This window comes from Telopea speciosissima, chromosome 9 (assembly GCF_018873765.1).
Source record: "Telopea speciosissima isolate NSW1024214 ecotype Mountain lineage chromosome 9, Tspe_v1, whole genome shotgun sequence".
Lineage (NCBI taxonomy): Eukaryota > Viridiplantae > Streptophyta > Magnoliopsida > Proteales > Proteaceae > Telopea > Telopea speciosissima.
Window position 1 is genome coordinate 3,757,032 of NC_057924.1, and position 16,449 is coordinate 3,773,480.

Here is a 16,449-nt window from a genome sequence, read left to right on the forward strand (position 1 = left end):
TTTCTATTTGGGCTTTTGATTTTGGGTCTATTGGGAAACCCGTCTCAGAACCGGCTTATCCCATTTAATTATTGGTCTCCAAATCAGCTCCAAGAAACCATCTCATTTAGTAATGGGATGGGTTGGTTTCGGGTTTTAAGAAAGAATATGCATGCGGTAGGGTTCGATCCGAGTATAACCGCAGATAGAATTGTTTGAAAGACAAAGACCCGTGTAGCCGACCCCTTGTATGAGATTGTTCCTGAGATGCTGCTTTAACTACTGCTTGGACTTCTTCTTTTACTCATTCTATTTTTTAACTTCCTTTTACTCCTTTTATTTTTCTTATTTCTATTATTGTTATAGCCTCTATCAGATCCATGGAACCGATCCCATCTAGTTGGGATAAGATTATGATCATTGTTGTTGTTGTTGATTCCTAGTTCTAGACCCAAATTGACACCCTTAAGCCAGAACCCCATACGATGAGGGAATAGGATGATAGAGGAGTACATTTGGAGAATATGCTTAGCACCTTTTTGGACTTGTATATGTATTGCCATTATAAGCCAATGGGAGTGTCTTATTCCTATTATGATTTTTCCTGCAAGGGCCATGTCATGATACCAATGGGAGAATACTTTGGCATTCCGGTCGTCGCTTGACTCACCTCGTGCATCCCCTCCAGGCTCTAGTAGTGAAAGTGCATAAAAAGGGGAAGAATGTGATTTTTATTTTTGGGGGTTCAAAGGGAAGAATGTGAGATTACATTGTCCCATACGTGGGGCACATTTTAAATAATTGGTTCCCACCCCAAACACACATTGGGACCCCTGCCCAAGGAGTAGTGAATTCCATATGGTGGCATTCAGCATACCAGAACATAAGGTCACATGAGAAGGATCAGATTACGAAGTGTTAAATAAGGGGTTTATATCATTTCGAAACCCTATGGTGAGACAGGGGTGGTACGATCGTGCACGAAACCTTTTGCCATAAAACAATAAGCAAAAAAAATAAAGTTACAAATCTACTTACGCCTTATGTCATTTGGATGGATATTTAATATTCATATCATCATCTTTATATGGCTAATGTTTCATATCTTTTTATTTTTTATTTTTTATTTTTTTTTTTTATAGAAGCTAATGTTTCTAATGTTTCATATCAACTCAATACTTATGTGTCATTTCATGAAAGGGAAAAGGCTGGACATGTTGCCAGTGCGCCAGCATATGTCTTTCTCTTTCCTCCCTCCCCTTTGATAAAAGACCCCCCTTGCCCTCCTGTGTCTAGCCATATAATTGGTGTATGTTATTAGTTTATCAAAAGCTGGCGATATCCGGAACCCTCTCCCTTAATATATTTACAAGAAGTTTGAAAAGTCGCAATCAAGAAAAAAACAAACATTATACTTCTATTTGGTAATAGAAAAATAGGAGAAAGTTCTCTGTCCGGGAGTGTGGCCTACGTCAACACTCTCATGAGTCTATCTCTCTTCTCCCCATATGAAAAGACACATCTGCCCCCTTATTTTGAGTAGGAGAGAGATAGACACATGGGAGTGCTGGCGTAGGCCACACTCCTAGACAAAGAACTGCTTCCCTAAAAAAATACTTATACTACGGAAAATTATCTGCTCCATTTTCTGCCCAGTCCATTTTCCCAAGTTCCTCTAACAGGGGGGAGTGGACTCTACTTGGGTAGTGTGTTCAGGTAGGGGATAGGATAGTCATTTCTATCCCTTATTAGAGGAACTTGAAAAAATGGACCAGACAGGAAAATGGAGCAGATAATGATCCTTATACTACATAGTTGAGATGGACCATGAAACTCAGTAAGTAGATTATTAAAAGGGTTTTAATTTTATTTTTTTTCCAATGGTTGGATGCCAAATTGCAATCCACGTAATGGGAAATGGTAAACATGCATGAAATCATACTAGTACAAGTGCCAAGGAAACAGTTTTTTATTAATAAAATAAAGAGAAAAGGTTATACAAATTGAGAGTGTGTATGCCCCTTTCACATCCATTCTCTTCCTTGACATTTAAGATTCTCTTGTATACAAATCATGAAGCGTGCTTTCCATGCTCTCATCAGCTTGAGGTGAAAAATTCTATTCCAATGAACTTGCTCTTACTAGAATTATAAATGGATATTCTAATGAAGAGCAGTCAACCGCCCCCCCCCCCCCTTTTGTTTATTTCTTTTCCTTTTCAAAGAGGAAGTCATTCTATTATTACGTAGATACATACTTTCTACGGGAAGCAACATAGATATAGTGGTTGTCCAATAAGGTTCTACTTTATCGTTTATCGACTCATCTCATATCTCATATCATGCTTCAAGCCTTAAAAATTAAAAATGGATGGTCTCTACTACTCCCTTTCCAAATCCGAAGAAGCTCCCCTAGAACTCCTTGGATCATCTGTGAACGGTTCAACCAATTACTTCTTCAAAATACTATAAAAGATGCCGAAGTCTTGAAAATCTAAGAACTAAGTTTTCAATCCTTCACGGGTAGAGAAGGAACAATTCCTTCTCCATTGGTGATGTGACCTATTATTAGACTTTTTTATCTTTAACTCCCACTTCTTATTGTTTGGTCACTAATCTTTCAAATTTTAGATTGAAGTAAAGATATAAAATTTTTAGTTGAGTAAAGATTTAAACACACACACACATCATAAACAATTTGAGAAGTATTTTTTTCAATTAAGGTGACATAAAGTTTTTTAATATTAAAGGTATCAAATATGCAAATTATTTATTTTTTATAATTCAAAATTCAACAACTATAAGAATTTTTTTCATTTAAAAAAAATATTGTAAGAGTTATTGTGAGTCAAACAAATGTCAAGTACCATTTAGTATTGGTCGGCCAATTTTGTTTGAAAATAAATATTTTCAAATCTTTTTTAGATTTTTATTTTGTCACATAGAACTTACAAAATTAATGAAGAGTGAAATAGACTAGGTGTCCACAAAATTTCAAAACCGCCTAAAGTTACCAAAATGGTACAAAATAGATCATGCAACTATGCTCTACTGCACGTTCCATGTGGATCCATATTTTGGCACCCAACCCAACTAGGGGTGTAAGTTTGGAACTGTCGGCTCGAGTCCGTCCTAAGCCCGAACAAGGTTTGAGCTGGATTTTTCAACCCTAAGGGTGGGTTAGGGTTGAAATTTTCAGGCCGTAGGTCAAGGTCGAGTTGGGCCAGGATTGAGGCCTAGGGCTAAATTCAACCCGGCCCGGCCCTATGTTAGGTTATGCTTTACAATTTATTGTTCACATTTTGCAATTTTTGTTTAGTATCTAATTATCTATTGACTTACCAAAATAAAGGTTAATTATCTATTGAACGAAAATATTTACAATTTTAAGATTAGATTAAATTTTTTAATCCAAAGAAAAGTCTAATAGTCAGTTAAGTATGAAACAAACCAATACCCAATCATGTGTCTCTCATCATTTTAATGCATAGGATGAAGTAAATGGCAAAAATCCTAGCTCAATCAGGGCCAACCCGGCCCAACCTGACCCGATTAGGGTCAATTAAGGCCGGGCTGCGTTGGGTTGAGGTAGGCAGGGTTGGGCCTGGTTGAGATATCCCAGTCCGATCTAGAGTCGGGTTGGACTTGAGTTGAACTAAGAGGACTCAGGGTTGAGCTAAGATTTAAAAAAACCCGACCCAACCCAGCCCTGTTTCACCCCTAAACCCAACCATGGGAATATTGAAAAAAGCCAAATCCTGGTCATGTGTGGAATGGACGACTGATCTATGGTTCTCGTGGCACTAATATTTATGATTTTTCTCAATATATTGGAATTACAAATAACTTTGCAGCTGAATTTTAGACCTTCGGACAAGAGTCCGGATACTCTACCCACATGGGGTGCCACCCCACATGGTCAAAACAACCAAATAGAATCTCCATCTCATCTGACATAGGGGTCAGAGGGCATCAAAGGTGTGGAGATTCTATTTGAGTGGTTCTCAGTTCCCACTATGTGAATTACTGATCCAGACCCGACAGACACACTTGTTGGCTTGTTGCTATTCAAACTCTACAGGATTGTCACCAACCTCTTCCATAGGGTACATGGCGTTTTTGAAGGGCTATTGAATGCTTTTGACGCAACTGAGATGGGTTCACCTTCAACTGTGATTATAAAAGGTGTCTAAAGGCTATATTTACTAACTCATCGAGACTGACCGAGTACAATGAAAAAGAAAACATAAAATAAAAATGCTTCTAAAGATGTTTTCAAAATCAATTATTAGAGAATGAACAAGACCTCTCTTTATATAGAAGAGGAGGAAACACCACTATAAAGAGAGGAGGAGACACCACTAAGGGATGTCTCCAAGAGATATGCCTCAAAACATGTGTCTTTTTCCATAAGACTTGTTTGTTAACTATTCAAACAAATCTTCCAATAAACACTCATTGACTATTTAGGTGTCTATTAAGAAAGGACATAACCCTCTAACACATCCAACAAAAACATGTTTTAAATCTTTAATTTAAATATAATTAAAAATCCAACAGTAGAGACACCGCATATCAAATTTAAGAGCAATCAAATACCTTTCTGGCGGTTTAGCATGTTTTTCAAAGCGTGCTCGGGGTTTTCGTCACTTGATCAAGTCCTTTGATCGCACTTATGGTGGCATGCACTAACCCTCCTCTCCTCCTCCACCCCCCCCCCCCAAATAACATTAAAAAAAAAAAACACTTCAGGCTGCCCCCACCCTCCTGTTTATTGGCACCTTTCCTCATTAGTTCCTATGACCCCTATCTTGGTATACAACCTCATAGTAGTCCTTAACTCTTAAAAATTTTACTTTGCTACGTGCCCAACTCTGTTTGGGATGAAATTTTACATGTGAAGAGGGGATATTGAGGCCTACCTAACCATAAAATTTGAGCCGCACACAACCTGCAGAAAATATTTGGGCAATGCATGACGTCCTTCCTAGGTGGGCTGTGCAAGGAAAATATATTCACACAGTAGAACCACCTTAATAGCCTCAAAATCATCAGCAACTATGAGCCTATAATATTAATTACACTACCAAAGAAATGCCATCAAGAGTAAAGTGCTGGCTATGAGGTTTGAACTGTCAGATTCAGACTCAATTCATTTCCCACATATATTCAAGGTGCCTTGTACTGTAATCTAACAAATATAATGGTCAAGAGCATATGCCCATAAAAAGGGCATACCCAGTGCACAAGGCTCCCGCCACTGCGAGGTCTGGGAAAAAGTCATAATGTATGCAACCTTACCCCGCTTCGCGGAGAGGCTGTTTCCCAACTCGAACTTGCAACCACTTGATTGCAATGGAGCAACCTTACCATTGTGCTGAGATCGGCCTCTAAATCAAGAGCATATGCCCATTGACTTGCTAATAATTGCCCCACTAATTAGAAGGGAATGTTGTTCTTGTGAAAAATATATAAATAAAAGGTGGCACCACTAAACATGCCAAACTTCCTCATCTTTCGGCATTCCATTACAAACAGTTACAGATTCTCGTCAAGACAAATAAACATCATCTGTAGAAAACAGAAAATTTAAAAATGAAGGAAAAAATAAAGCACATACAAATTTCACCTGCTTTTTATTTCACCACCCAAAAAAGAGCCATCCATGCCTCCTGCCAACACCCACCACTTATATATCCAAATAGCCTAACCCACTCCACAGAATCGCAGGTGAAAGTGGGGGAGAGGAGACACATGTGCGAAAATTTTCCTTCAGAGGAACAAAACACCCAACAAAAGGGGAGAAGGGGGGGGGGGGGGAGAGAGGTTTAATCAGATTGCTCATGTCGAATTTCTGAAGAAGATGAAGAATTGTGTACCGGAGAGGTTCCTTCTTGTGGTGGATCTTCAGAAGCTTTCACATCTAGATTCTGGTGTTTGGTGCTTGTAGCCTCAGATTTTATGATCCGATCTGGCAACCTTGATGACTTGGTCGGAGAAGTTTCAGATGAAAGGACCATGGGTGAGTTTCTCGGGTAAGGAAAGAGAGGTTGATCTGGTAAGGACAAAGCAGGCAGGTTCATGCTGTAGTTATAATATCCTGCCACAGGGTGATCAAATTTGCAAGTTGGACCAAACTTGCAGATTCCATACAGACTGTAGAATGTGCAAATAGCCTGGCCCTACAAGTAAAAGAACATAAAGTTAGCTATAGAGCAGAAGAGGAACAATAATGTGATTGAAGGGGAGGAACTTACAGGTCTAAGGGGAAGGCCAAAGGGACCCAGCGTATTTGTAGCCAATGGAGCAATTCTCTCTTTTGGATGATGGTATTTGCAAGTGGGTCCAAATTTACAGCTTCCAGTCTTCATGTAATACTGGCATTCTGGCTGGTCAGGTCTCTCAGGGAAATGTGAGGCGGATGTCGATAAAAAGTGCACCTGCCCACTAGAACCTGACTCGCCCTGAGTCCTAGAGTTATAAACCAGATTGGATCCAAGAACATTCGTAGATGGTACAGGGCTCATGGTTCCCTGATTGGCAAACGAAAACATGAATTAGATAGTAATTCACATCAATAGAGCCCGTGAATGGTTTTGAACATCAAACCAGTTCACATAATATACAAGGAGTTGGAGTTGGACCCAACTGATGGTTCACAACAAGCACCCATGAGTGATGCAGTTAGAGCACCTACATAGGCTTATTTTGATGGAAATAAGCCTTGGGTTGGGTAATATACGTTGGGCCTTTAGTCCAATGGGTTTTCATTGTAATGGGCCACTTTAATGGACCTATAATATAGGCATAGGCTAGGCATACGGGAGTAGTTAGTTAAGTGTCTTAATTTCTTTATTTTTTTATTGTTTCCTTTATTTCAGTATCCTAGTTGGTTTTCTTCATTATTTCAGTTTCCTAGTTAGTTTATGTTACCTAATTAGTAAAAGATTAGGTTAGACCTTTCCTTTTTAGTGTTTTAAGTCTGTTTTTGAGTTTTCTATATAAGTTAGTAAGGGGGTTCAACATTGTACACAAACTTTCATTAATGAAAAGGCTATTGATGCTCTCCTTCTCCATAGATGAAGAAACCTTGTTTGGTTGGTGTTCGATCCTTCCAAACCACCTTGCGGTGTGAAGCCCAGGTGTTTCTCTATCTCTTTACTATTCTTCCATCTTCTTCCTAACCATTAATGAGTAAGTATTGTTCTAGTTATTTCTGAAATTGATGTTCTAGTTCTGCAACTCAAGATCTGAATCTGGGATTTGTATGCAAGGGTTTTTTGACACGAATTAAAATTAAGAAGATCCAGCCATTACAATCCTCTCAATTGTTTAGGAGTTGTTCTAAACCCTAACAGAGGAACTCAACCAGAATTCCTCCATGATCTGACCTGCAGATCTGGTTTTATTACAGATTTCCTATTTTTCCCTCGTGTTCTCAGATTTAATATTACCTTATGTAATTCCTGCTTGATTCATTGTTTCTACTGATCTGCTATCGTCAAGTTTTATCTCATTTGATCATTTTCGGTCGATCATCAATTTTCTATTATCAGAATTTAGATCTGATCTGTGAAATTACTGATATGCCCTTGTCCTAGTGCTAGTAGGACTGATTCATACTGTCAGATCCAGCCCTTGGATTGAGTTGGAATTTTCAGAAAATATTCTACCCCCTGGTTTACTGAACTCGATTTGAGTTTTAGTCTAATCTGACCTACTGATTTTGAGTTATAGCAATTCTTCTAAATCTAGATTTTATTATCTGAGAAAAGACTCTGTTTTTGGTACTGTTTTTATTATTCAATTACAGTTCTACACTTCTACATCAAGGAGATCTGCAATATCTTTGGACAACTCAAGAAAAGGACATGATAGATCAGATTGTTTGTCAATGGACCAAATTAATTCCAGGTTGTAGCAGATTATGTAGGAATCATCATATGATGGGACCTAAAAACCATGCACCGGCGTTACAAGCAATGGTATATAGTTGACAACTCCTTTTTTAGCTTTAAAACCTCATATTATGTCATAATTCAATTCTAAACCTTCCATCGAATGAAATTGGAAGACAAGCTTGACTATTCAAGATGCTCAGACACTCTGACAAGGAACCGATGTATTGTAAATTAGTGAGCATGTTTTAGAGATTCATGCGCCATTGTGTAAGAGAGACGAGAAAAACTACCTTGTGTGAGAAACATCACAACTTATTCACAAAGAGACAATAAAATTAATTGGTCGACTCAACCCAATGTTGATGCACTTATTACTTGTTTCTTTGAACTCTATCATGTGAACAATCTCTATCAACAGTGAACACCAAAAACACCCCCCGCATGACAATCTCATGAAGCTGTGTAGTGAATGTAACATCTGAAAATCACTCAGATGTATTTTAGAAGGAAAAAAAATAAATAAATAACATTGGGACCACAGGTTTAACCATATATTATTTTCCCATGGTATAAAACCAACCATCAGAATTTTCTGCTTTAAAGGATAAGTGCAATGTTGCCAAATGTTCTATTATTTTATAAGTGTTGGACATATTAGAGCAAAGTGGCTTTAAACAAATGCTGCATTGACTGCATGTGAGAGCTTGGTTGTAGGATCAACTCTCTTCTTTTTCTCCCCCCACCCCTTTCCCCTTTCCCCTTCCCCTTCAATGTTGATGATTAGGGCATCAGATAATTATTTGGACAGATATGGAGTTTATTATTCATTTATTTCCCATTTCAGGTGTTAACATGGATTCCAAGGAGTATTTTCCTTCCATCTGACACCAATTCTACATTCCCCATAACAAACAACACCACTACAAACATTATCCGACACAGATGAATAGCAAAGGACCACTTTCCATCATTTCAACATATAAACTCTTTCAGAAAGGGATCTAAAAGGCAGATTTGACAAGATTAGTTTGTCTAGTACATTCAATAGCTCATGGATAAACATATCATGATATACTACGATACAAAATGCTCACGATGCTAGAAAAAAAGGATTTTTGCATTTTGAGGAGGCGGTTTGGAGGAATCTCTCAGTGTACGGAAAAGAAAATGTAAGACTCATCACAAAAAGAAAAAATGTGAAGGAATAAAATGAAGCACTTCTTATGGTGATGGGAGGAGTTGGACAACATGAACAGCAATGTAATAGCCAATGCGAAAAACAGGCACTTCTCATGTAAAGAAAAGAGATCAGCAACATATTGTTAACAGCTAGAAGCCCTAGTATAAGACGCCTACCATAATTGGTCTTCACACAGAAAGATAGAAGCCAATTTTTTACCACAAGGTGGGGAAAAAATTGTGAAGCAAGGAAAAAGAGGGTAATTAAGGGATATACAAACAACAAAAAGACTATGATGCTTTTTTAAATTAAGGGCATATACAGACAGCAATAAATTCCATAAGTATGCAATTAATTATGTCATATGAGACATTAAACGTTATCACAAATGAATGGAATATTAGTGTATCGAGGTAGTGCATGCCCAAAGAAAAAGTGAATAATAACAATCATGTTTTGGTGGTTGAATGTATGGATGTGTGGGTCTAAGCTAGTACAAACCTGAAGATGTCAAATAGTTATGCCTGGGTGGTCCCTGACTTGTTGGTAGTGCCAATTCATGCATTTTAGTTGGTCAGTGCCGAAACACTAAAAGTAAAAGTGACTACTGCCTAGGTAACACTTTGATAACCCTAACAAAGAGACCATTTTCTTTTCCCAGCTCAATCATAAATAAAGAGGAAGAAATAAAAGAGCAAATTGTTCATAGAATTAAAGCAAGGTAAATAAAGTGAAGAGGAGCCTCTGAAGCATAATGATGTCATATCAACAAATTCCATTAAATTGAGGGCGATTTGATAAGACAATTACATGACCAACAATGCCTTGTGGAGCTAAACCTGAAATCTTGTGTGTAGCCAAGTGTAGAGAAGTAAAGAAATGTACATACAAAATGAGTATGGCTAAGATGGTGATCTTCAAGATGGATCGGGATGCACCGATCCTGATCCAAATCGGGCTAATCCAACCAGATCATGCTCAATCTCTGGCTGATACTGTGATGCATTGGCAAGTATCAGATGGATCAGTCTCAGCCAATCCTGTTACTTGCAACCTTGATTGAGATGGCTAAGTGACAAAATTAAGAAAATGTCATAAATGGATGAACTGAATGGAACTTTAAGCTAGAAGTAAAGATGTCCTAATTAGGGGAAGTTAATTGAGACTGATCAAGCATGCGCAAGAAAAACTGAACTACCAATAAGAAAGTTTGTGTTTGATATCATGCAAATTGGAGATCAACCTTGGAATCAAAAGGTTTTAAGATAAGTAGAACGAAAAACGGAGTACATGGTAAAATTGATGAGAGGGAGATTCCACAAAGTGATTATTTTAGGTATTTGGGATCAATCATAAGTAAAGAAGGTGATATAGAGGATGATGTTTCACAAAGAATTAAAATAGGATGGATGAAGTGGAGACGTGTGTCCGGAGTATTGTGTGATTGGCGTATTCCTTTAAAGCTTAAAGAAAAATTTTATAGGACAGTGATACGACCGGCTATGATGTATGGTGCGGAATGTTGGGCAGTTAAGAAGAATCATATTGATAAACTCCGTGTAGCAGAGATGAGGATGAGTGGCAAAACTACGAAGAATAAAGTAAGGAATGATCATATTAGAGCTGGTTTGGGAGTAGCTCCGATACATGATAAGCTATGAGAAAGTTGTTTGAGGTGGCATGGCCCATGTTCAATGGAGGCCTTGATTGAGATGGCCCATGTACATGTACGGAAGAGTGATTTGATTCAGATTGAAGGAACTAAAAGAGCAAGGGGCAGACCTAAAATGAACTTAGGAGAAGTAGTGAGGAAAGACATGCATAGCTTAGGTCTTGTATCAAGTATGATCTCGAATAGAGCCTGATTGGAGGGCAAGGATCCATGTAGCCGACCCCATTTAGTTGGGACAAGGCTGAGTTGTTGCTACTGTATATCATGCAAATTGGAGGTGACAAAAAAACAAGGAGAAACAGACAAGGTGAGTAAAGATGAGGGTTTATTAGCTAACAAAAGATACTGCAGAGAGGAATAGCAGGATAAGGTTCCTGTAACTTATCCAAATAATCTTGGATTAGGTTTACTAAGGTATTGAAATGTTGAGTTGTCACTTCTTATCTAATATTTCACTTAGGAAATAATATTTTTTTCATTGCTATTTTCCTACTTCATACAGTATGAAGTACTACATTCATTTGAAAACATAAATAAATTCTGAAATAAGTTTTAGTTTATTGTTCAATGAGAATTTAACCAACTTAAAACTTCAGACAATTTCTTTCTGGTCCAGAATGAAATACGAAATTTTAAAAGCTAAATTTCACCATACTATTTAAAATACTGGTGTTTGTTCACATAAGCAATAATTTCTATGTTACCTAGACATGGCAAGGGTTTGAATTTTTTTTAAAGGTTTGACTTGGTTAACTATTAGTAATTAAAAGTGTTGGACAAGGTACACCTCCTAGGCTCCTACCTCAAGTGTCCAGGATGACAGCCATGTTGCATAAAGCTTAGCGATTCAAGTAAACTCAACTCACTAACGACCAACTACTTGGGGTCAGAAAACCGAGACTTATCCCATCATTATATCTATAAAACACTGTGAACATTAAATAATGAGAAGCAGACATTATGGAAAAGAACCATTACAAAAACTTGTGTACATCCACCACCCCAAACAAAAAGATAAGGCAATATAACTAATGTAACTGACTTATTATGAAATTAAAAACAATAAGAAAATGCAAAACAGCACATAAAATCAGACATAGGTTGGAGGAGGCAAGGGGTAGAGAGACACGGTTCTATGATGAACGTAGGAGCAAAGATGCATTTCAGAGGAACCATTTTCATCAGAATATGGAGTTTATATTGGGAATCCAAGTTAAAAACCAACTAGTTAAGTTGAAGAGACTGGCCACTGACCGTATATGTGTTCCATCCTTGCTGAGTAGACATGATGCCTTGGGAAGGAGAAAGAACAACAGGCATGTAGGCATGAGGACCTTGTACACGTGGACCAGATAAATATGGTGATCGTGGTAAAGACCATGCTGGAAGTCCACTTACATAAGGTAAGCCTGATGGAGGAGCTCCTGATGAACCTGTAGATCCATATGTAGCTGGCCCAGTTAGAGGTAACACAGCCCCAAGTGCTGTAGGCTGGGGATGATGAAACTTGCAAGCTGTTCCGAATTTACAAGACCCAGTTCGCATGTAATATGGACAAGATTTCTCCTCCTACAAAAGAATAATTAACAAAGACCATTATGAAACAATATAAACCAATCAATAAGAGAAATTTGGATGATAAGAAAATGCAAGCACTAGCAAGTCCAGTGCTGACAAACAAATACTGGGATATTGAATAAAAATAGGTACCTGACGCATAGGTAGACCTAAAACATTCAATGGGACCTGTCCTGCATCCTGTCTCTCACGTGGGTGGTGATACTTACATGTCGCTCCAAATTTGCATGTTCCTGTCTTCAGGAAATACTGCAAAACACATGTGAAAAGCAAAGAGCCACAGATTACAGTTATTGTATTTCCTAAAGCATAATTTCTGATACATTAAAACCAATATGCAACAAATGATAGTGCAGGACTTCAAACATTTAATCCATAAATTATGAGGTTACTTAGCTGAACTCCTTTTCTTAAAGAGGAAAATTTTAGGAGGACAAACAAGCCAGCTCACCATCTCCCCCTTTTGTGATATATTTCTTAGATCTTGCAGAAAGGGTTTCTAATCTTCCCTTGGAAGATTAGATATAAGGAAAAGAGCTAAGGAATATGATACAAACATATCCAGATCCTTGATGAGTAAGTTCTTAAAATATGCATCCGATTGAGGTCATCTATCAAACCATTTGAAAGAAGATCATTATACCATTGTATCTATCCACATTCTCCAAGTGCACAACATTTGGAATTACCCTATGATGAAATTCAGAGTCTTTGTATTTTGGGTTGAGAGTTGGCAGCCCAAGAAAGGGACAAAGACACAGACCAGGGGTTCAACTGTCCAGGACAACCTGCTGGCTAATGACATAAGCAAAACCCACTTTTTTCAAAGACATGAGAATAACTTCTTAAATAAAAATAGAAACAGAGGCAATTTTTTATAGGAAAAATAAAATAAAAATTTAGGAAGTAGTTCCACAAAAAATAAGCCAACAACTTCCCAACACAACAATCACCTTCCAAACACAACTCATACACCCTCAGTCAACAATTCAACACAAATACAACGACAACAACAACAGCAACAAACTCAGCCTTATCCCAACTTAATGGGGTCAGCTACATGGATCCAAACAAAACAAATTAAGGGAAAACTGAGTTGAACATAATTAAACACATATGTAGCACATAATTGAACAAAAACAATAAAAACATTTCATTATTTTCTTCAAATGCACGAGGGGTTATGCTCCTTGCCCAATGAAGGAAAATTTTGTTTAAGTAGAAAAAATGAAAGAGGACAAATAAGGTAGGCAAATGACAGACCCTGCTCCTCTTCATCAGATTTCATCTATGTTACCTGGACATTTCAGACAATGAGCCATACCCATGTTCGCAAGTTCATGCAAGCCAATGAGAACGCAGGAAATAATCTTTACCATACCAAAGTTTTATACTTTGCCTTGTCCAGGTAACACAGAATTCACCAAAGTGAGTCAAATTATAGTTTCTTCTTCTAAACTTCAGCTTTCTTCAGAAAAAATAAACCGTGACATTGTTCTGATAATATATTATGACAGGGAGAGGAATATATTATAAGTGCTTTTCAGTGTTCTATTTCAGTGCAGTTGAATATTTTAAGCTTACAAGTTTCACCAAGGATGGTAACCATTTTCTACATCGACCAAGGCAGTTCGACCTTGAACCAACCGATTAGTGGTTTATTCCTGCCCAGTAACAGGATCAGTTCAACCATCTAGTCTGCTCCAGATTCAGAGACACGTTTATTATTCTATTATGACTTCAGGTTACATTAATGGCTCATCTTAAAAGCATAAGTCAACAGCCATATATGTTTACAAACAAAATATCACCCGGGGGGGGGGGATGCACACAATCAAAAGAAACAAAACACTCAATAACATAGCAACCACTTGGAAATCTAGTAGGAAGTGAACACCCTCAATTGGTGAAAATAACATACCTGGCAATCAGGTTGTCCAACTCGTTCAGGGAGTTCACCTCTGTATTGAGCATCCTGCAGGAACAGAATGGCTATAACAGGTTGGAAAATTTAAATTACTGTTAGAAAGCACTAAGGAGTTTAAGCAAGTTCAAAGTGGGTACTCACTTGAACATCTTACAACATTAAACAGCATAACATAAATGATAGTAATCTAATGCAAGTAATTCCTCACCAGCTTTGATTCAAAAGTGAGTCAGTACACACATAAGAGAGAGAGAGAGAGAGAGAGAGAGAGAGAGAGAGAGAGAGAGAGACAGACACAGACAGACAGACAGAGAACTGCAATATTTTAGACTGACAATAGAGAAACCGTCTTCTTTACCTGCCCAGGATAAACAGGATGGTTGAAACGGCAATTGTTTCCATATCCACATAACCCTGTCCTCAAGTAATATATGCAGTCAGGTTCACCAGGACGATCCGGATAAGGAGTTGAGTATGCAGCAGCTCCCTCGTGATTATCATTGGTCTGAATTTTCAAGCGCCACATGGCCTCTGCAGATGACAATAATGTAGAATCACCATGTGTTGTAGTAGCAGTATCAGATGCAATGCATCAATTAACAAAACTGTTAAGGAGTAAAGAGATAAAATACCATAAAAAGCAGAAAAAGGACACAAAATCAACCCAAATCAAACGAAACATGCAACTGCACTCAAAAATTTGCCGCATTTGAAGCTTTAATAATAAATGCATAGCAGCTCTAAGCAGTAATTCGGAACAGATTAAAGTACAACCAAGACGATCAAAGCAATCAAAATTGCAATGCAATCATAGATCAACCCAAAGAAAAGCGACATACAGGTTTCATATAATGAACAGCACTATAATTCATCAACGTTGTAATCAGATTTCCACAAACGAATAAAAAGGAAATTGAGATCAAATTACCTTCCAGGTTATCAGCAGAGGCATTAGAAGAAGTGGATACACCATTGTTCTGAACCTGCCAATTATCCGGCATCGATAAAGTGCTAATCCTAAACTAAAACCCTCTTCCCTCGATCGCCAATCACAGAGATTACCCGCCAAGTTCCCTTTCGGAAGAAGATCGTACAAATCCCTCACCAACAGCAACAGTGACGATTAAAAGGAATATAAATTCGATCAAAAATCTTCCTTTTAAAACAGCATTCAAACAGTTCTACCAGAGAGAACGTCACATCACCTTGATCGATTCTTCACTTCATCAACATTCCATAAACAATATCAGAAAAACTTGATTTCAACCAAAGAACTACCAAATCAAGCCCAAAAACGATTGAATAAAAACGGTGAAAAATCGTGGAATAAGAAAACTTGATTTCTCGAATCATGAGTAAGTGAAATTAAATTAAAATGTCGACAAAATAATTGATTTGCTTTTCTCTATTTTCACTTTAGTTCGGATTCAAAGTTGAGAAAATTGGGATTTTTCTTTTTCTTCTTCTCTCCTTTATTAATTTAGAGAGAAATCGATGGGCAAAAATATGAATGAAAAATAGTTCCTTTTTTATTTCTCTTTCTTTGCTTTTGTATTTCTATTTTTGTCCTTTGATGGAACTGTACGTACCAAATAATTAAGGGTTTTGCTAAGGTGAAAAAAATAATTTTTTAGTTTTATAACCACAAGATAGGAATATCATAATTTATATAGTTGGCCATCTTAAAACTAAAAAAATTTAGAAAACAAACTCTTCCTACTATTTAGGAAATTATTTCTTTTTTAAAATAGATTTGGATATGAAATTTAACACATTCCCTCACTATGGAGAGAAAAAAAAATTTGGGATTTCAGGTGGACAAACGAGGTTCTATAATGGCAAATCTGGTTTTTTTTTTTTGTTTTTTTCTTCTGTCTATTGGGATTTGGGCCTGGTTTAGTGGTCCATTCAAGCGGTTGGACTTGATATTTGACATGTGGTAGATCACTTTGGCCTAAATTCTATATATAAATAGGTTGATCTCATGGTAGTAGTTTTAATTTTATTGTGAAGTTTTAAGTCAATTAACTTATATATCGGTATCATAGCGGCCGATATGTATCAGTATCATTGATATTTGATTGATATCGGTTAATGATTGACTATATTGATCATAGTATTGGGTGTTTCGATCCGATTAACTATTACAATTGTATGATTGTATCGGTCACAATATTAGTCAATACATAATTTGTGATCTGCTGCTGAACTTA

The 16,449-nt window shown here is 37.3% G+C and overlaps 1 protein-coding gene across 3 annotated transcripts; it reads right to left on the reverse strand.

Annotated features, from left to right (window-relative positions):
- Positions 1–5,450: 5,450 nt before the first annotated feature.
- Positions 5,451–15,565, reverse strand: LOC122639877 (zinc finger CCCH domain-containing protein ZFN-like). Of its 3 annotated transcripts, none has more exons than XM_043832888.1 (8): positions 15,442–15,565; positions 15,165–15,310; positions 14,595–14,767; positions 14,231–14,284; positions 12,442–12,558; positions 11,986–12,300; positions 6,236–6,511; positions 5,451–6,160 (listed from the first exon to the last, which is right to left on the reverse strand). In XM_043832888.1, the coding sequence occupies exons 2-8, from the start codon at positions 15,235–15,237 to the stop codon at positions 5,807–5,809; spliced, it is 1,362 nt and encodes a 453-aa protein (XP_043688823.1). In that variant the 5' UTR covers positions 15,238–15,310; positions 15,442–15,565; the 3' UTR covers positions 5,451–5,806. The 3 variants fall into 3 exon arrangements, with proteins under 3 accessions (XP_043688823.1, XP_043688822.1, XP_043688824.1); XM_043832887.1 differs by having other exon boundaries at positions 15,422–15,565; XM_043832889.1 differs by having other exon boundaries at positions 14,231–14,301; positions 15,165–15,565.
- Positions 15,566–16,449: the final 884 nt, after the last annotated feature.